At 38.6% G+C, this 21810-nt stretch overlaps 2 protein-coding genes across 3 annotated transcripts; both read left to right on the top strand.

The window, feature by feature from the left end:
- Positions 1 to 4395: 4395 nt before the first annotated feature.
- Positions 4396 to 6346, top strand: LOC149753450 (uncharacterized). Of its 2 annotated transcripts, XR_016413130.1 has the most exons (3): positions 4396 to 5509; positions 5613 to 6098; positions 6188 to 6346. XR_016413130.1 is itself a non-coding variant. In XM_089930640.1 (2 exons), the coding sequence occupies exons 1-2, from the start codon at positions 4767 to 4769 to the stop codon at positions 5926 to 5928; spliced, it is 1059 nt and encodes a 352-aa protein (XP_089786766.1). In that variant the 5' UTR covers positions 4396 to 4766; the 3' UTR covers positions 5929 to 6342. The 2 variants fall into 2 exon arrangements, 1 of the variants encoding a protein (XP_089786766.1); XM_089930640.1 differs by having other exon boundaries at positions 5613 to 6342.
- Positions 6347 to 9194: 2848 nt separating this feature from the next.
- On the top strand, positions 9195 to 10973 carry LOC148703354 (uncharacterized). Its single transcript, XM_089931135.1, has 6 exons — positions 9195 to 9480; positions 9559 to 9762; positions 9865 to 9957; positions 10044 to 10145; positions 10233 to 10550; positions 10944 to 10973. Exons 1-6 carry the CDS (start codon positions 9439 to 9441, stop codon positions 10971 to 10973), a joined length of 789 nt encoding a protein of 262 aa, XP_089787261.1. The 5' UTR covers positions 9195 to 9438.
- Positions 10974 to 21810: the final 10837 nt, after the last annotated feature.

Genomic DNA, 21810 nt, shown 5'->3' with positions numbered 1-21810 from the left:
CCAAACGTACCCTTGGTACTCGCAATGCACTTCCCTTCTCGCAATGTACTTTCCTTGGGTGACGAACCTCGCGGCAACTCGAGCGTTCCGCCCCTTTCCTTCTAATTTTTTTTGTGCCGTATCGCGTAGCAGCAAACCCCTTGTATAGTCGTATGCGTCATTATTATGCAACGAGGCCCTCCTCTTCTAATGATTTAGATAATAAGAGTGAATAGGCTTCAAGGTTAATTTGTGAAGTTGCTCGGAAGCCAAAGTAAAATTAAGGTCAAGGGATGTGGATTACTAAAGACAAGGGAAAGGAACACAATCTCGTTGAACCGATCCATAATTTGTCCGCACCATCATATCAATTAATGATGATCATCTCAATGTCTTAATGAATCTCCCACTTCCTCTCTGATTTTTTTAATGTTGTCATCAGGCTATCAGCAGATGACATTTCTATTCTCTGAGATGCCTTATCTGTTTATATCTGACCTCAGTAGAAAAAATATATTTATTTTGTTCCATGTTTGTAGCCTACTTTGGCTTATGGATATGCTGAGATAATATTGTGCAATGCATATCTCCTTTTTTTTGAAAGGCATTTACAATTTGGACGGTTCGGAATGTCCAAAAAAACTGCCTTCGAAAAACTTTGGCCTCACCATTCATCTGTTATGGTTACATCCTTCTGCAGTTCGACTGGGGACCATGCCCTGCTACCACTGTCAACAATTAATGCGCATGGCTTCTGCTGATCTCCGGCTCACTCAACAATTAATGCGCATGGCCTTTGCTGATCTCCAACTTACTCAACAATTAATGCTATCTACGGACCTCAAGCCCTCCACGGTAGACAATTGAGCTACTCAGCCACGTCCGATCAGCCACGACGACTCACTGGCTCCGGCCCGATCTCCCACGGCAATGCATTAATTCATATGATCATGCTCCATCACGACGGTAACCCGTTCGCCCCGTCACATCACAGGTACACTTGTACCCCTCTATAAAAGGAAAACCCCTCATCCTTAGAGGGGGCTGGACTCTAAAACTCCAGAGAATACTCTCTCTCCCTCTACCCATTAGCCCCCTCTGACTTAAGCATTGGAGGGCCAGCGCCGGAAACCCCAGCGACCGGCTTTTTGCAAGTCCCCCGGAGGACGCCGCTCGCCGATAGACCGCCACCCGCCATCTCACATCAGAGCTCCTCCTTCTCAGCCACTGGTCGCCTCCGGGTCCAATTTCCAGCAGCAAGCAACATTTAGGAAATGGATATTGGAGAATGCAGTAATGGGACCAAAACTAATCTTGATTGGTTTTGAATAAATTTTGAGAAAAATATTTGATTTAATATCTTTTGAAAACCAAACTGAACTATTCATTGTTGGAACCAAGCTGAACCAACTAAGATCAGGGTGGTTTATGTTAGTTCCTCATCAGTTATCAAAAGAAAGTATTAATAAAACCATTGACAACAAGTAGAGAACAACACACTACAACAAATGTTGGTTTTGCCGACTGACTTTTCCCGACGCTAGGGGAAAGCGTCGATAAAGTTTGGCTCAGCGCCAACCTTTTCCGACGCTTTGGGTTAGCGTTGGAAAAGCGAAACAAACAACGACGCTCTGAAGCGCCGTTAGAAGTTTAAGAAACAACGACGCTTATAAGCGTCGTTAGAAAACTTAAAACCCCAACCCCTCGCTCGATCGGCCCCCTCTCCTCATTTCCTATCTGCGAGCCCTAGCTGCGAGCGCGCCGACTTCCCCGCTGCCGTCGACCTCTCCTTCTGAGGTAAGCCACCTCCTTCTCCTCCTCCTCCTCCTCCTCCTCAAACTAATCTCACCTCCATCCCTAGCCCCGATCGGTGATCGAAGACTCCGCTACTCCGCCACCGTCGACCTTGCCGTCGTCTGAGGTAAGCCTCCTACTCCTCCTTCTCTTCCTTCTCCTCCTCCTCCTCCTCCTCCTCCTCTTTGTTTTCTTCTTGTCTTTAACTCTCGCCCGGCCCCGTCTCCTCATCCTCTGCCGGTCGATGCCCTAGCTACGCGCCGACATCTCACCTCCATCCCGAGCGAGCCGTAGCTACTCCGCCGCCGTCGACATCGCCGTCGTCTGAGGTAAGTGATCCTCATACTCTCCGTAAAGAAATTTTGGGGTAAATAATTCCAGTTTTCATGTTACTAGCAGAAATTCATTGCTATTTGTATGGTATTTCTGATGATTCTGTCATAATAATGGAGTCTATTTCATTCCTTAGCATCAGGTGGTCTATTTTATCTAATTATTTCATTGACAGTCTGATTTGGGTCCTGACATAAAATTAAAATATGTGGGAGAATAGATGGTGTTTTCTTCGAGAGGTAGATTTCTGCCTTTTATTTGCCAAGCCTATTCTCTAAGCTTAATTTTTGCATTGTTTGGATCCAGAATTTTGCATGGATAAATAAGAGTTCCAAATAATCCCATTCCTTAGAATAATTAAAGTTCCAATGATGCAACATATGTAAACAGTTTAACTACCTCTCCCAAAACATCTGAAAACCAAGATCATGTGAACTCTTTTATATCCCTAAATGTCTTGGCCAAATTAGTGAGGGCATTGAAAAAAAAATCTAAAAGAAGATTGCATGTTATGAACTACATTGCGAAACATCAATGCGATATGCATCGCAATGATGTTTAGACTAATGTACCTCATTGCAAGACACTGAAACCGAGATCATATGAACTACATTCCATTTTCTTGTCCAAATGAAAAATGCTGACAAAATTGGAATATGCCCACAAACAGTAACTTGATCTCATTTATCAGAATGCTACTTAAAACACTAAGTAAAGCCAGACCAAAGTGCACCGTAAACAATATGGCCAGTTAACAGAACCCTGAAGCACCAACAATTTCAGACAGGTTGTGAGCTGACAACTCTGTAGAGCTATAGATATACACATCCAAAATTTTGTAAGTACAAGTAGCTTCTGTAACAAATAGTGTAGAAAACAGAGTCATATATGGAAGAATAAAAAAAGTGGGGAGGATCCAATTAAAACAGGATGTCCTCCGGATGAACACCAACAACTTTATACGACATAGAAACCTATTTACCACAACTGTACAAGAAGGAAGACCACTTTCCAAACTTTTCCCATGCAGCATTTAGGAAATGAAAACCACCTTCTATAATATCAATTATCAAAATCTCTCCCAAAACCATAGAAGAATTCCAGTGCCACATCTACTATCCCCCTTTCTTTTGGCCTGATAAATAGAGCTCCTCGGTCTGCAGGGGAAAACTACCAATCAAGCCTTCTCTCAATCACAGGAAACAATCCGTATATTGATAATGATGCCTCCTGCTGAACTCCAACAGGCTCCCATAGGTGCGGTCTGCTGTGCTCACAAAGAAAGCCTCAGTATCAGGGCTAAAGGACATGCCAGCAATCTCCCCTTAAGTACAGCAAGGGACTCCGATAGATTTCTCACATCCCATAGCCGGCAGGTCGTGTCTTGGTTCCCTGTAGCCAGGATGTGTCCATCTGGGTGCCAAGCTGATGCAAAGGAATAATCCAAGTGTCCCTTGAGATTTCCAATTACCTAAACAATGATACCATAATAGAAAGCCAAAGGATGAGGCTGGGAAATGATTACCACACATATCATGAAATCAGAAATATAGAAACAATGCTTACTTTTCCTGACTTGGAATCTGCTATAAGACAGTCTACGTTGTCCCCAAGAACAGCAAGAAGCTTTCCATTAGGACTAACGGAAGTACTCCGTAGAGAGCAATGAGTTACATCAGGATAGCAAAAGAGATTCCAAGACTATTCTCTAAGCTTAATTTTTGCATTGTTTGGATCCAGAATTTTGCCTGATCATCTTTCATGATCTAGCTTGGGGTTCGACCGATCTGGATCAAATTACTGAACAACATATGCTTCTCGGAATCTTATATTTTGTATTAATAAAATTTGCCAAGATCTTTTTGTACCATGAGTTCGTATTGGTGATTCATACCCTAATTTAGTTTAATATTTTTTTATATTACTTGCAGTTCAATCAGTTTTTTAATAGAATGGACAAAAGTTGGATAAATAAGTCGAGATCCAGTGCCGAATATTTGAATGGAGTTCAGAATTTCGTTAAATTTGCTTTTGAGAAATCTGAAATGAATGAGAATATTTTTTGTCCACGTCAAAAATGTGTAAATTGTTATGCTATCGCTCCACAAATTGTTGAAGAACATTTGGTATGGAATGGTTTTCTGAAGGGTTATACAGAATGGATATTTCATGGAGAGTCTAAATTGTCGTCTTCATCTAACCAACCCTTAATTATAGAACACACTGCTAGTGTTGGATCTAGTAACACAGATATTTCACTGGCCGAACATTCAAATTGCGTGCAGCTCTTATATGGACAATCAATGATTTTCCTGCATATGCTAATGTATCCGGTTGGAGCACTAAGGGGCGTATTGCATGCCCTTCTTGTGGAGATTCAACTCATTCATATTGGTTAAAACATGGAGGAAAATTCTGTTATATGGGTCATCGAAGATGGTTAGAAGCAAATCATCCATTTCGACATCAGAATAATCAGTTTGATGGCACCATAGAGTTGCGATCTGCACCTATTCCACCAACTGGAACTGAAGTTCTTAAACAAACTCATGGCACTAACTATATACCTGGTAAGGCATTCAACAGTTCAAAGAAGCGGGGAAGGGGGGATGTTGGCAGCTCAATGACACAGGTTTTTGAGGACGCTGACAACTTCGAGAATGATGACAGCATTTATGGACAGGAAAATGACGATGGCACAAACTCGGTATCTACACAGAAGCAGTTATGGAAAAAAAGGAGCATTTTTTTTTGAATTACCTTATTGGGAGTATAATCTTCTTCGACATAATCTTGATATCATGCATATAGAAAAGAATGTGTGTGATAACTTGATTGGAACAATGTTAAATCTTGAAGGAAAGACTAAAGACAACTTGAAAGCGCGTCTTGATTTGAAAGACATGGGCATAAGACAAGAGCTTCATCTGAAAGAACAACCCAATGATAAATATTTTATACCTCCTGCATGTTACACAATGTCTACTACAGAGAAAGATCTTTTTCTAATGGTTTTGAAAAAGCTGAAGGTTCCAGATGGGTATGCATCGAATATTTCAAGATGCGTTAATCTTAAAGAGCGAAAACTTACGAATCTTAAAAGTCACGATGGTCATATTTTGATGCAAGATATCTTTCCATTGGCTTTAAGATCATCAACACATAAACAAGTTCTTGCAATTGTGTCTCAGTTATCATCCTTCTTTAAGGCATTATGTTCCAAAGTTCTTGATCCCAAGGAGCTTGATCAATTGGAGTCTAATGTTGCACTAACACTGTGCCATATGGAGAAGATCTTTCCTCCTGGTTTTTTTACTATTATGGTTCATCTAGTCATTCACTTGGTTGGGGAAGCTAAACTTGGTGGACCGGTTCACTATCATTGGATGTATCCTATTGAGAGGTGATATTCTTAAACTCGAATGTCCATATTTATTATTAATATGAATATATATTCTATTATCTTCGTCGATGTTGATGTTGAGCATTAAAATTTTTTGTTGAAGGTATCTTGTGCGCTTAAAGGAATATGTACGCAATCGAGCCTATCCCGAAGGATCGATTGCGGAGGGATATATTGCTGATGAGTGTTTGACATTTTGCTCGAGATACCTTGAAGGAGTTGAAACTGCTTTTAATCGACCACAAAGGAATTACGATATTATACATAATGCAGAGGAGTACAAGTTCTCATCTGGTGGAAGATTTGTGGAAAAAGCTGAAAGTACTGTAGTTCATCACAAATTATTGGCACAGGCACATCGTTATATCTTACTTCACAGTGACTTAATATCCGAATATCGCAGGTCAGTATGGTTATAAGAAATCACAATTTACTGTCATATCAGATATAATATTCAAAACAAATAAATTATTTCTCGTGCAGAGATTTTTTAGTGGCTCAACGAAGCGCCAACAATAACATTCATCCTACCCCAAGGATTGAGCAAAGATGGTTGGTTGAGTTATTTCCTGAATGGTTATTAAAACAGGTTAGACGTTGAATCCTATTAGGTCTTTTATTATATTCTACGATCGGAACTTTGAAAAATTAATTATTATCTGACTTAAATTTTTTTAGGTACCGACTATGATGGAGAGACATTGTTCCAATGAATTAATAGTCCTTGCTCGAGGTCCGAACAATATTGTCAACAGATATGATGGGTTCATTATAAATGGTTTTAAATTTCATACAAAAAAACGTGAAAAATTTAGAAAATCCCAAAATAGTGGAGTTATGGTTGAGGCGGACGGGAAAAATTATTATGGTGCCCTAACAGATATTTATGAGTTGGATTATTACTGAAACTTTAAGGTAGTATTATTTCGATGTGATTGGGTGGATATAAACTCATCTAGAGGTTTGAGGCAAGATATAAATGGCTTCACACTAGTAAATTTTTCAAGGTTGATACATACTGGTGTGCTATTGAAAGATGACCCATTTGTTTTTTCATCTCAAGCTCAACAAGTGTTCTTCGTGCAAGACTCTAAAGATAAAGATTGGTCTCTTGTTATTAAGACTAAACCTAGGGACTTGTATGATATGGGAAAAGGGTTAGCAGAGGAGGATGATGAGACTTATACTCAGTGTATGCCTTTTAATGTTCCGCCAATTGATGAACTGAATTCTACTAGTTTGGTTAGGATAGATTTTGAATGAGAGCTGGCTAGTTTCTTAATGGTAAGCAAAACATTAGTTACTATTTTGCAATTTATAAATTATTTATATACTTTTAATATTTAACTAATATTGATTCTTTTTTGTGCATACTAGATTACAATATGCCGCGAGGAAAACGTTTCAGAGATATTGAGTTTCAGCACACATCCGTGGGACCAAAGACTCATATACAAAAATTAACAAACAATTGGCATTCTTTTTGATCAAAAGTCCAATTTTGATCTTTGCTTTTGGGTATTTATTCCGGATTTTCAGATATCGTAACTTTTTTGCTTATATTGTTGATTGAGTTCTTTATTATGTGTGACTGCATTAGCAAAATGGGGGGTATAATACCATAACATTGAATCTATAGATTGAGGATATTTTGAAAAAAGGGGGGGTACCCCCACAAAAAAACCCTCAATATTCTATGAATTTTTTTTTCTATTCAATATCAAATCGCAGAAAATTCGAATTATGGTGTCGAAATGGATTTATACAAGGATAATAATCATAACAGGAGTATTAAAATTTAGAAAACACATATCCAAGTTATAGACAAATGCAGCTTAATCCTTGAACCAACCTTTTGTCAGCAGCAGCAATGCATAGAAGCTCATTGGTATCTGCCGAAATCAGTTGTCTTACTCCATCAGACTGCAAAATCTCTTCTTTTAAGAATTTGATGTTCTCGTCTGAAAGTGACCTCCACAAATTAGCACCTTTGGCAATTGTATTTGCAACTTCAAATGCCAGTATTGAAATTTTATTTCCTCGAGATGTAATTCCAGAGATAAATCCACTGCCAGCATTCAAGTTTGACATGCTACTTCCAAGGGTATCCAAGACCTCCACAGCCCTCTCTAGGCCAGCAATGCCAGCCCTTCCCAAAATTGAACTTGTTTCTGAAACCTAAGAAACACTGGCAGTTTGGCATCAGTGCATACAGATAAAATACAACAAATTCTACCTTTGACAGCAAACTGTTATCCACATATATCCAACTAGAAGTGACAATATTCATAATATGATAGTTAAAAAAAAGGAAAGGAAAAGAAATGAAACGAAAAGATTCAAAGTATTTCTATTTGAACATATTCGATCATTTAATTGTCCAAAACCATGGGAGGAGATAAGAAGATTGAGTTTCTAGCACAGATTACAATTTAATACAAGCTCATGATTTTGCAGAAAAAATAAAATCAAGTATTGCCAGGTGAATATTCTTCCATATTTTAAGAAAATGCTACTGGCAGCTAAAGTAATGCATGAATGATTAGGATAGAAATCACCACATGAAAGTTATGTCAAGATTTTGACATGGGCTTGGATAAGATACAGTAAATCAGTAATTTTGAGTATTCATTTCAAATTATCAATTTCAAAACATCACCAACAGCGTTTACAACTGCAACACAGAATTTGGACTTGTATCTCCTATTATTAGTCTTCTTCTTGAAGATAAGTCAGCATTTATAAAGTTTGTCTACACTCAATCTGAAAAATAAATAAATATAAACAAGAAAGAGAACAGGGATTGTGATAATGGATTTGTGGGTGAACCACATGTTTTAGCAAATCTAATAGTTATGCTGCATCATATATAAACATTACTCATCACGCATAGATTGTTCAGAAACCCTGGTATATTATGTTTGTCCCATACGTATGTGCAATGAGTTCTGGTTTCATCGTATATTAGTTCTCCCACAAATCAACAGCTTTAAGTGTGTTTCCTATCTTCACCTCTAAATGTTTTTGGCATCAGATTCATAGCTCCTGCTTGCAATTAGACCTCCATATCTTACTATTCTGTATCAGGATAATGCTCGTGTGTTTGCATTGACAGTCGGTCTCTGCTCCAAGTAAGTTTTGCATGCGACATTTAAATTTTTCAAACTTCCAACAGATGCTTAGTGACTCATTATTGTTGCAGGCTGGGGAACTGGTCATGTATTTAAAATCTGTTGCTTTAAGAGCTAATATTTGGACCAGCTTAAATGATCATGTAAAAGTAATGTACTTTTAATATTTATTAATTGTGAGAGAATAAGGAGTTTGGTGCGGGAATACAATATAGTTGAGAAGACTATCTTAAATATTCTCAATTCAGAAGAGGATGGTGGCAGTTATAAGAATATTAAAAGTAATGTACTTTTAATATTTAACTAATATTGATTCTTTTTTGTGCATACTAGATTACAATATGCCGCGAGGAAAACGTTTCAGAAATATTGAGTTTCAGCACACATCCGTGGGATCTACTTCTAATCGTTCCCAGCAGCCCGATGAGCCCCATACTCAGTCCGGGTCCCAGTCTGAGCACGCCCCACCTGCAGATCGTCCAGACACGGATGACGTGAACGTCCTGGGTAATTTGATTTATAGTTTTTATATTAATTTCTCTTACAATCTAACTATTTTAAATCATTTACCTTTAATGGACTTGTTATTTTATAGATGGACTGGGGAGAGTGAGGAGAACACGAGGGCCCACTCGAGCACGGGACGTATGGAGCCTACCTGAGGATGAGAAGATTGTCGTCCATTGCAACGAACTGGGGCAGCCCATCAAGAATGCTGCAAGCATTTTATCCACTTTTTTAGGATCAGTTGCGCGGAAGGGACAATTGTGTCCGCTCAACTATACGAAATGGAATGAAATGCTTCCTTCGTATAAGATTGAGCTTCTTAGAATTGTTGAGGTAAAGAATTGAAGTTGCTTACTATTTTCAATTATTTTTTGATTTAACATTGATATAACATTTTTGACTTTGATGTAGACAAAGTTTGTCCTTCCTGCAAATAGCCATGATTGGGTGCTGAAGTCCGTCAACCGCAAATGGAAAGAATATAAGGCAAAGCTAAAGGCGGATTGGAAGCACGAGGGCATGACTGAAGAGGAGGTGGCCCGTGTTTGTCCTCCAGATGTAATCTCTCATCAGTGGAGGGAGCTTGTCCACTACTGGTTTTCCGAGAGAGCTCAGGTTGTGTATATTTTTTCAATACCTTAGATTGTATTTAATATTATTATAGATTAGAAATTTATACATTGTATAAATTACATTGTTTATTGTTTTTCGGGGAAGACATATTCCAATATTGGTAGAGCTGCTCGAGCATCGCAGACTGTTCCTCACACTTCAGGCTCCATGAGTTATGCGAGGCGTAGAGCTGAATTCGTAAGTTTTGTTGAAACTCTTTAAATTTATCTTAAATTATTCTATCATATAGCATGTATACTCGTGAAATATACTTTTTGTTATAGGTGGATGATAATGGGAGGGAGCCTGGTAGGGTGGAGTTTTATAAGATGACTCACACCCACCGAGATGGCAGCTTTGTCCGGGAGGAGTCAAGAGATATAGTTGTATGTATTCATCTTTGACTTGTGCTGTATTTTTTTTTGGTTCTATTATTCGCATACATTAGTTTGATTTTTTTTTGAGAGATATAGGATAGGGCAACAAATCTTATTTCAGAGCGCGTCGGGGGGTCATCATCATCCGACGCGAACAATCATATTGAAGCTCAAGTGCTTACTGAATTGATGGGCCCAGAGCGTTATGGTCGAGTGCGGGGTTACGGCGTTGGAGTTACCCCCACTCAGTTGTCTTCAGTGGGCACATATATAAGAAATGCCAGAGAAGGTAGTAACACTGCAGAAGTTCGTCATCTTCAAGCAACTATTGAAGAGCTGAAGCAAAACCAAACAAATTTGCAGTCTCAGCTTACGAATATTACATCCATGTTACAACGATTTCTACCTTCTCAGGTAATTAACTTTATTATATTTCAATACTTTACATATTATCAATTATGATATATGAGTTAATGTATCACATTATTCCTAACTTTTAAGGTTTCTCTTTTTTTTTTTGTAGATTCCTGATTCTTCAAACGCTTGTAGACATGATGATGATGGAGCTGAATCCCGTCCCTGATGCATTCTAGATTATCTTTTATGAGTTTGATATGTACATGTTTCTTATTTTTCAGAGTACATTGTAATTTGAAGTCTATTAAGCAAATTTTTAATCAGATATGACAATATTCATATTTCGAATGATCTGAGTGTTTATGTCAATGTATCAATTTAATACAAGTTTATATTGTTATATTGACTGTATTGTAATGTGTGTTATGTCAATGTATCAATTTAATACAGGTTTATATTGTTATATTGACTGTATTGTAATGTGTGTTATGTAATATGAATTCATATTTTTATTTTTAAAAAAAAAAACAATTCCCGACGTTTTTAAGCGTCGGTAAAAGACCCCGTGGCACAGTACTGGCACGCTTTCACCAACGCTAAAAAGCTTTAAGCGTCAGGGAAAAACTTCGTGGGACAGCACTGGCATAAGGATCTACCGACGCTTAAAAGCATCGTAAGTTTCCGATGCTAGTTAGCGTCGGCGAAAACCAGAGAATTTCATACCGTCGGGTTATTGCCGACGCAAATGCGTGTTTTTGGCCGACGCTATATAAGCGTCGGTATATCCCTGTTTTTGCCGACGCTTTCGTCATGCGTCGGCAAAAAATTATGCCACTCTAGTATAATCGACGCTTTGGTGACGCTTTAGATTGCGTTGGCGGTACTTTAGCCGACGCTTATAAGCGTCGCTATAGGTCAACAAAAGCGTCGGGATAGCTCAGTTTTCCTGTAGTGACATATGTGGATAAATAACCTATTCAGCAAACTTGCAAAGAAATGCCAACTGGACTAATATTCGTTATTCAAAAATATCTATATTTTCTTTGCTGCTTACTTGGGAGAAGCTTTTTGGACACGTTATATAGTTGCCCCTCCACTCCTGCACCACATTCTCTCTCTAAACTCTTTTAGCTATACTCACGTTAGAACGGTGTGAGTAGCCGTTAGACCACCCCCCATAACAAACAATATATATATATATATATATATATATACAAATAATATATATAATAAATTATTAAACCCAAGCAAATCACACTTGATTTAGTTGCGGATATTTCTGATGACATTTGGTGATGACATATGATCCCTTGATAGCACATATTTTCCACATTAATTTCTTGACAACTATGTCACGACCCTGGAAACAGAGGGTATGATCCATGTACCCAAAAAGCCTTCGACTATATATATTTTTGGTAATTATAAGCGTCGATGTTAGACGACGCGTATAAGCGTCGTCGAAGGCGAGCACACCACCCTAATCCAACGACCGACCCCGATCGAGCCCTCATTTCTTCTCTCCGGCGCTGCTCGAGCTTCCGTGTTGCTCCTCTCCGGCGCTGCCCTAGGTTCCATCTTGCTCCTCTCCGTTGCTATCATCACTTTTGTCTTGCCCCTCTCCGGTGCCGGCCGTCCGACTCCAACCCCCTCTCCTCCTCCCTCCTCTCCGGCGCCGACCGACCGACCCCAACCCCTCCATCCGAGGTATTTTTCTCCTCCTCCCTCCGCTCCCTCCTTCTCGCTTGTTCTCCTCCTTCTCCGCCTCCTCTTGTTCGTGTGTTCGTTGGTGTTTCTTCCAAATTTTACTGATTCTCTTGCTTGGCCTCCGCCCGAGGATCTCCTCCTTCTCCCTCCTCTCCGGCGCCGTCCGAGCAGTCCTCAAGCCTCGATCGAGCGGTATCCCTCCAGTCCGGAGACCGGCGTCGACCGACCGGCCTAAAGCAACGAGGTACTGTTCTTTTTATCTGATTTTTATTTAAAGAAAAACCTAGGTGGGATTTCATTACCACCTGGAGGAAACATTCCTATGATTTCTCGAAAACAACCCTAGTATCTTCATGGTAACTCCATTGAACTGGGTTAACATTAAGGAACAACCTTTCTTCATCAAAGAAGAAAGATAGAACTAGGGAAGGGACCTTATTTCTTGATTAATTACATTAACGAGAGATACACAATTTTTTTCCTAAATATAGGTTATGAACAGTGATAATACTTACTGTTCCAGCAACCGTAGAAACCCACAAAGTGCATCTGCATCCAATCAATATCAAAGCCAGAGTTAGCCGGTATATATTTGATTACAAATGCTTATTGCAAGTATAAAGACAATTAATGAGAATTAGTTTCTGATTCATGATCTGTATTAAAACCCAACTCATTTACTTAATCGATCGGTCCATCGATCGGACTAATTAGTTTTGAGTTAAAAAAAATATGAACCACTGCTCATTATATGGAGTTTGAGCAACAACAAATAGGCACATGGAAGGCCAAATTTTAGATCTTTGTAGCACTGCAGAAGCATCAAGTTGCGACATATGCCCACGGCATTGTTCTCATGCAAGTTGGCAGAAAAGAACAAATCCCTCTGCCAACTCAAAACCACTACTCTTGATTGATATGGTTTAACAAAAATATCAACCCAAGCGGAAAAGAGCATGTATCATAGATGATTTGGTGAGCTTCTATGAGGTTCATATTTCTTACCTTCCAATGGTTGGTTACTGCATGTATTTTTGATATACGCATAGTTCTCATAGGCTACTTTGGCAGCCATCATGGAGAGATCCAAGGGATCTGTTTCGCCAAGCCCTGTTAGCGTCTCCATTAAGGGGAAATAATGGATCCAGGAATTACTCTTGTGGAGATGGGTTCGTCCATCGAGTTGTGCAATAAGCAACCGGAAATTGGCTGCTCCACGCCTGGGGATCACAACAGAAACTGCAGGGTATTGATTGGTTAATACTTTTCGTTAAAAGTATGTATGTCTTAAAGGTGTATTATTTGACATGAGGAAATACATTATGATACGTCGTAAATACTCCAAAAAAGAAAAAAGAAGTAGGTAGTAATTACTTATATATATGAAAGATTATATTGTAGTTAAGTACAAAAGCCATGTGGTGACTCGTTGTGGGACAAGTAGGTGGAAATATCGACTTGCGGTCCCATTTCTTAGGACAAATTTTTAGTTGGTTAGTTGGACCAGGTCCAACGAACCAGATCCGGTCTATCTAATAATTTCTCGTTTCTTTAAAAGTTTAAATTCAAATTGTATAAGACATCACCTGCAGGATCTCCTAGATCTATTAAGGACTGAAGTTATGTTTTCATTTACATGTATGTTTAACATATGTTTTTTGTTTCACACATACACACACAGATTGATGGATAGATAGATAGATAGATAGATAGATAGATAGATAGATGTGTATGTATTATAATTATTAAAGGTGTATCATTTGACATGCGGAAATGCATTATGTCGTATATACTCCAAAAAAGAAAAAAGAAGTAGGTAGGTAGTTATATATATGAAAAATTATTTTGTAGTTAATTACAAAAGTCATATGGTGAACCCTTGTGGGACAAGTAGGTGGAAAGATCGACCTTCTACCCCGTTCTTAGGACAAATTATTAGTTTGACCAGGTCCAGCGAACCAGATTTGGTCCATCTAATAATTTCTAGTTTCTTACCAGACAGACCAAGTCTTATACAATTTTGAATTCACGTTGTTAAAGAAATAAAGACCTAGGTTTTCTTTTGATTAAATGGGAGGGGATGAGAACCCACCCTTTATTTTCATTACAGTTAAGCAATATGAGAGATGCATCTTGGGGACTTAAGCAATTCACTGAGCAAGCCAACGAGAGAAAACATGTGATGACATTCCAGAATAAGCCTCGTACTCCACCATTAAGGGATACCAAGTTCACCAAAAACTCAATCACGCGCCCAATCCACCTCATTGGCGTTCTGATCGCCGATAATATCTTCTGAAGAACACACGTCAGGACGGTGACATGGTCAGTCAGGACACCCTCGAGCCTGCCGGCCACCGAGCTGCTGCTCTCCACAAACTTACAACTGGTCAGATGTCTTCTGAAGATGAGAAGGCTTAGTAGATCCAGCAGACTTAGTTTCTCATGCCGGTATATCATGTACTCATTCATGTGCCCATCACTAGAAGTTTCACAAGCCATTAGGCAAAGTTGGGGGGGGGTGGAAACAGGAGGGAAGGAAGAAGGGTATTGAGAAAGAAGAGAAGAAGAAGGAGAGGTGCAGCAACCAAAGGAAATTGGAGCACTTCTTATATAGAGAAGAAAGCACCTGAAACTTGCCTAAAACCAGATTACCTGTTTAGCTGCCACACACACAGCAAAATCTAGTAATGTAATGGTATATCTTGTAACTAGTCATATAATAATGTCAGGATACAAATCATGCATTCATGCGTCGGTTGGATGATGAGCTGCTAAGAAGCTGCCATGCATGCACGTGCTACATGCAGTAATATTAAATTGTTTTGGGGGGAGTTTCGGTGGAAGAAGGATCTCAAGTCTTCACGCGTGTATGAAAGTTGGCACGAGTGCACGTGCAGGACGGGTAGTAATAAATTGTTTGGGAGGACTTTTGGGTGGAAGAGTGAGCCCATGTCTTCACACGAGTAGGAGAAGTTCAAGTACAAGTGCAGGACGGAACCACGACCATTTCAATTTTAGTAACGTGGCATCATCTAAACATCTATTTTCTATCTTGTACTCTTTACTTTCTTTTGATCTAGCTAAATATACTTACATTAGAGTTATATGAAATACCGTTTTACCAAAAAAAAAAAAAATCACCATGTACTAAATGTTTTTCTCCATCCAAATTAGATACTAAATAAATATTGCAATGGGTTGGTGTTTATGAGCAAAAGTTAATGCGTTAACGTTTGCGGAATTTAAGATGGCAAAGAATCCCACCTAACCATAAGCTTCATCAAAACTACTCAAGGTACATATAAATATGATTTTCTCCATATGGATTTGCAAGGCATCTTGTTTATTGTACTCGGTCTTGCACAGATAATAAAGCATCTTCAAAATATGCTCAATGTGGAATGTTAAAGACTTGTATTTTTCTTAAAAAAAAGAGAAGAAAACTCACTTCATTCTCTTCTTTTTTGAATCATATAAAACCTAAAGTCTGCAGCCTAGCTCTCTCATGCTAAACAGATAAACTATATGTTATAATATATATGTCCTTTATTGGCAAACATTGAGAAGTCAATTGTTAAGGCAAATTTTACTGCAGGACCAGATCAGAATCCTCATCTTATTATCATCACTTGATGCTGATATGTGAACTTTTGCAGAATAAAATGAAAGGCCCAAAGTCCATGTTAGACTGCGTTATGTACCTAATTCCAGCTCTTGGCAATTTGGCAAACATTGAGAAGTCATTTTAATTTGTAAGGCAATTTTGGTGCATGACCAGATCAGACTCCTCGTCTTACAATCATCACTAGATGCTAGTATTTGAACTTCTAATGGAAGGCCCAAAGTCCATGTTAGACTGAGTCATGTATCTAATTCCAGCTCTTGCCAAAGAAGTGAAATTTGAGCCACTGCTCTGGGCAAGTAATTTAGCTTTCTTCTTGCCGATGAAAAATTTTATTAGAATTTTTTTTTGCCATGCAGAGGTTCTTCAAGTGAAAGAAAGGGTCCAAGTGTTCACGAAAAAAGAGTGGGTGAGAGGGAGAATAGAGCATCCTTTCTCTTTTAGTGATGCAGATTGGTAGTTATTTCAAGTAATAACTATCTACTTTTGATGATTTCTTATCTTGATAATTTCTTCCTTGGAGGTTGCCGATGGTTTCCTATATGAATAACTCAATCTTATCCCAATAGCTTCCTTTAAAAAGTTAATTCTAGTATTAACATGTGGCTAAGCACGATTTTTCAATACATAAATGATTAACCAAATCTTGATTGGTCTTCAATTTTTGATCATTTATTATCATCAATTGATGTTCGATTAACTTTTGGATGTAAACAAATACTTATGGTAAAAAAAAATGCGAACACGCCATGGCCTAAATTCTTTTTTTTTCTACCCTTTCTAGTTATGTACCATCATTTAGAAATTCTATGAATCTCTAATGGGAGAAAGATAAAATATGTTGTTTTTTTTAATGTAAGCAAGAGAGATCCACTATTTTACCATTAAAATAATAAAATAATTTTATCAAAATCAGATCATACCATAAGTGCACTAGAACATCATATTAACCTAGTATAAGGATTGCATTAGGCTAACTTGAACATGATTAGGCTGGGATTCGAAGACAAGACTTGTTTTGGATGTGGACTCTAAATTTCTAATTCAAACTCTAATCAACAAAAAAAACTTGTACGCTACATATTTCAAACCCTCTTTAAATATAAGAAATTAATTAATCTTCTTATTTATTGAACATTCCCTTCTACTGGGCATCAATGCTCTATAAAACTGGAGATGCATAGTAATTTATTTTTTTTGGTAACTTTCAGTTTTTAAGCCAGTAATTTCTTTTCTTTGGGAATATATCCATTCCACTGTGCAAGATATTAGACTGAGCGGGACCACACATGTCACTTAGACGCAAAAAAGCGGCTATATTCCAATTATTGCACTATAATTTCCCCATGAAGATATCATGTAAAGAAAGCATCGACCCATGAATAATTTAATGTCATGACAAATTAGTGGGCTCGTATGAACCATGAAGTGTGGAATGTTGGAGTAATTCAAAATTCTAAGCCTATTCTTCCTTCTCTTGTGTTCTTTCTTTAGTCCTACTCAATGGTCTTTATATAGTCTTCAGCCTTTTTAACCTGGTGAAGCAAAAAAAATAGGAAGCTCACATGTGCACGAGCCCAATAGAGGCCCAAGGCAATTTGGCATATTCGATCCGAAAATGGGTTAACCAAGCGCGTCGTGCTCGATCATCACGCGTAGGGAGGGACCTCCCTCCCGGGCGCATCGCGCTCGATCATCACGCACAGGGGGACCCCCCTCTCAGACGCGTCGCGCTCGATCATCACGCGCAGGGAGGGACTCCCTATAAGGGTATCAAGTAAAGAAAGCATGGACCCATGAATAATTTAGAGCCTGTTTGGTTCGCGGAAAAAGAAGGGGGGAAAGTGTGGTCAATGGAAAAGTAATGAGATGCCTCTTTGAGCCTCTGAACAACCTGATGAACCGCGTTAAGTGTTTGGTTGGAGTTTTCAAAGGAGAGAGACAGAAAAGTTGTATTCCCATGAGAATATAATTTCCACATTTCATGGGAAAGTCTTTCTAATGAGAAACATATAAAAGTTACTTTCCCATGAGGAACATGGGAAAGTTACTTTCCCATGAGGCGGGAATCACTCCATTTTTATTTTTTCTCAAAAAGGCCCTTCAGCATTAAAGAAGCATTAAAGAGGCATTAAAGACCTAATTTTTATTAAGGGTATAATAGGAATTATATATAACTTTCCAAGAAAAGTGGATGTTCAACCAAACATAAGCACTTTAGAAATTTGTAACTTTCCTATGGTCAACCAAACATGCTAAAAGTACTTTCCTAGGCATCCTCTTCCTAGGAATCTGCTTCCCAGGAATCATATTCCGAGAAGGAAAAATGCTTCCCGCGAACCAAACGACCCCTTAATGTCAAGACAAATTAGTAGGTTCCTATGAAACAGGAAGTGTGGAAAGCATCCAAAAGCTCCAATGGGCTATTTGATTTTATCTGTATGTCCTTGCATGATAAATATATGCTTGGCAATAGTTAATGACTAGCTACATCAATCTCCATCCTGTAATGACGAGCTACCATGCTGACTTGATGAAAGGAGCAGACTATTTGGCGCTCGATCATCACGCGCCGCCGCCGCCACCCCCCCTCCTCCCTGGGGGGCGCGTTGTGCTCGATCATCATGCGCAGGGGGGACTCCCCATGAGGATATCATGTAAAGAAAGCATGGACCCAGGAATAATTTGATGTCAAGACAAATTAGTGGGTTCCTATGAAACAGGAAGTGTGGAAAGCGTCCAAAAGCACCAATGGGTTATTTGATTTTATCTGTATGTCCTTTGCACCACCTCGATAAATATATACTTGGCAATAGGTAATAATTACCGGACGCGTCGTGCTTGATCATCGCGCTCGATCACCATGCGTCCTATGAAATGCATGGACCCATGAATAGTTTAATATCAAGACAAATTAGTGGGTTCCTATGAAATAGAAAGTGTGGAAAGCATCCAAAAGCGCCAATGGGCTATTTGATTTTATCTGTGTCCTTTGCACCTCCTCTCCATCTAAATGATAAATATATACTTTGCAATGGGTATGACTAGTTACATCAATCCCCATCTTGTGCCGCCTCGCAATCCCCCCTCCTGGGGGTGTCGCGCTCGATCATCACGCGCAGGGGGACTCCCCAGGAGGATATATAATGACTAGCTACATCAATCCCCATCCTGTAATGACGAGCTACGCCTCCCCATGAGGATATACAAAGAAAGCATGGACCCATGAATAATTTAATGTAATGACTAGCTACATCAATCCCTATCCTGTAATGACGAACTACCATGCTGACTTGATGAAAGGAGCAGGCTGTTTGGCGGGACCTCAATGTGATGCACATTTGTTTGGCCCCCTGAATGGCAAAGCTCGAATTTATAATAATGTATACATAATCTTAGGTCGAATTTCCACTCAAAAATAACCCGACAACAACGCGACAACCATTAGGAGTAAATAATGAAGATAAGATTTAGCGTTGACATAAACCGTATTTTCAGAATTTGATATTTTTAATATTGAAATCTGATCGGATATGGATATTCATATTCATATTGAATCATGAAGTATGTTTTCCTCGTAAGGATATCTTTGGCTGCAAATATATTCGAAAAATAAAAAGAAAATAATTATTTTTCTAAAGAAAAGAAAAGATTTTCAGAAAAGTAACCGCAAGCTTTTCAAATTTGTTAATTTTCTAATGAAACAAACAAATTAAAAAGTTAGATCTTCCAAAAGAACCAAGAGCTCGTTTGGTGTGCGGAAAAAGAAAGGGAGAAAGTGTGGTCAACGAGAAAGTAATGAGATGTCTCTTATTTAGTTGGAGTTTTCAAAGGAGAGAGATAGGAAAGTTGTATTCCCATGGAAATATGATTTTCACATTTCATGAAAAAATCTTTTCAATGAGAAACATGGGAAAGTTACTTTTCTATAAGGCGAGAATCACTTCATTTTTATTTTTTCCAAAAAGGCCCTTCAGCATTAAAGAGGCATTAAAGACCTAATTTTTATTAAAGGTATAATAGGAATTACATATAATTTTTCTAAAAAAATGGATGGTCAACCAAAAATAAGCACTTTGAAAATCTGTCATTTTTTTATGATTTACTAAATATACTAAAAGTATATGCTCAGGCATGCTCTTTTTAGAAAATTTTTTTTTAATAATTATATTTTTAGGAAAAAAAATATTTTTCGTGAACCGAAGAAGCCCCAAAAGTTCATCAAACGATTGTTCATGAAACCAAATGTACCTTTGGAATTTTTGCCAAAAAAAAACGTACCTTTGGAACTCGCAATGTACTTTCCTTGGGTGACGAACCTCGCGGCAGCTTGAGCTTTCCGCCCCTTTCCTTTTAATTTTGTTTGTGCCTTACCGCGTAGCAGCAAACCCCTTGTATAATCGTATGTGTCATTATTATCCAACGAGGCCCTCCGTTTCTAATGATTTAGATAATAAGAGTGAATAGGCTTCAAGGTTAATTTGCGAAGTTGCTCGGAAGCCAAAGTAAAATTAAGGTCAAGGGATGTGGATTACTAAACACAAGGTAAAGGGACACAATCTCTTTGAACCGATCCATAATTTGTCCGCACCATCATATCAATTAATGATGATCATCTCAATGTCTTAATGAATCTCCCACTTCCTCTCTAATTTTTTTAATGTTGTCTGCAATCAGGCTATCAACATATGACATTTTTATTCTTTGAGATGCCTTATCTGTTCATATCTGACTTCAACCCAGAATCTCATCCAAAATAACAAGTCGGAAGATATTATTTAGGTTCTTTGATCTTGTATAAGTACTCAACATCTACCCAGCAAATAACCGATGTAGGACTAAACACACGCCCGTACGGATCCTCACATACTTTCTCTGTTCAAGCCTTGACATCCTCGTCAGGCTAAGGGTTCAAATCCATTCAAATCTAAACACAAACACCACGATCGGCACGTGGCCAGCCTCAATGGATTTGTGTTGCAGTGTCCCCTAGTCCACATAGGCTATAGGCCGGGTCGGCTCTAATATCATTTGTAACAATCTAGGACCTAACCCAAAATGGCTAGCCGGAAGGTATTATTTGGATTTCTTAATTTTGTATAAGAACTTATGATCTACCCAGTGAATAACCGATATGAGACTAAATACACGCCCGCACGGGTCCTCATAAGATAATATATGTGTACACTTATAGACCAATCCAATTTGACTGCACATCAATGCATATCTCCTCTTTTGAAAGGCATTTACAATTTGGAGGATTCAGAATACCCAAAAAAAAAACTGCCTTTGGAAAACTTTTCACCCTAGCTCTCAAAATTAAAAAAAAAAAAAGATATTGGATGATCTTTGAAGTAGGCAATGATTCGTGTATTATCTAGGAAAATTAAGAGAGTGGTTATTTTGTTTTTTTCACATCAACTACCCTTGTGATTTTCACAAGCCTGAATTCCACAATCTCAATGATATATGTATGTATGTATATACTGAAATCTCAGGGATTGACTGTTTTAGTTTGTTTCTGGTGCTTTGATTTGGTATGCTATTGTACCCCATGTTAAATTGTGGTCCTAATGGGAGCCTTTACCCTCGGCACTAGGGCTGGAAGTGGGCCGGGCCACACCCCTACCCAAACCTATAGCATCAGCATGAAAGTTATTCCAAACCTTTCTATAACTGTGAGATAATATGGAAGCACTTACAAAAGTTTCATTTTATAGAGGATTTTCATTTATGATACTTGTAAAAAATATAAAACAAAGGAATGATGTATTCCCATGCAACCAAACAAGAAGTGGAAAAAAGATTCCTACAAAGAAAGGGAAGAAAGGTGAGGAGGGGAAGATCATTCGCACCTCAATACCTTTTCTGCGCTTCACAACTTCACCGAGCGCTCCGCTTTACGACGATAGGCTGGTCGGGGCTCCTCTTCACAACTTCGCCGAGCTTGGACGATCGACGACTGGTGACCAACGATGAGCCGAC

Source organism: Phoenix dactylifera, chromosome 5 (genome assembly GCF_051530095.1).
Source record: "Phoenix dactylifera cultivar Ajwa chromosome 5, Ajwa_hap1_PhDact_Kaust_v1.1, whole genome shotgun sequence".
NCBI lineage: Eukaryota > Viridiplantae > Streptophyta > Magnoliopsida > Arecales > Arecaceae > Phoenix > Phoenix dactylifera.
Note: the sequence above shows the minus strand (reverse complement) of the source record. Positions and strands in the feature narration are given on the sequence as shown.

Coding starts and splice junctions, on each gene's coding strand:
- LOC148703354 (XM_089931135.1), top strand. CDS start 9,439: ATGCTTCCTTCGTATAAGATTGAGCTTCTTAGAATTGTTGAG. Junction 9,763..9,864: donor GGTTTTCCGAGAGAGCTCAG/GTTGTGTATATT, acceptor TTTTCGGGGAAG/ACATATTCCAATATTGGTAG. Junction 10,551..10,943: donor AACGATTTCTACCTTCTCAG/GTAATTAACTTT, acceptor AATTTAATACAG/GTTTATATTGTTATATTGAC.
- LOC149753450 (XM_089930640.1), top strand. CDS start 4,767: ATGATGACAGCATTTATGGACAGGAAAATGACGATGGCACAAACTCGG. Junction 5,510..5,612: donor TGGATGTATCCTATTGAGAG/GTGATATTCTTA, acceptor TTTTTGTTGAAG/GTATCTTGTGCGCTTAAAGG.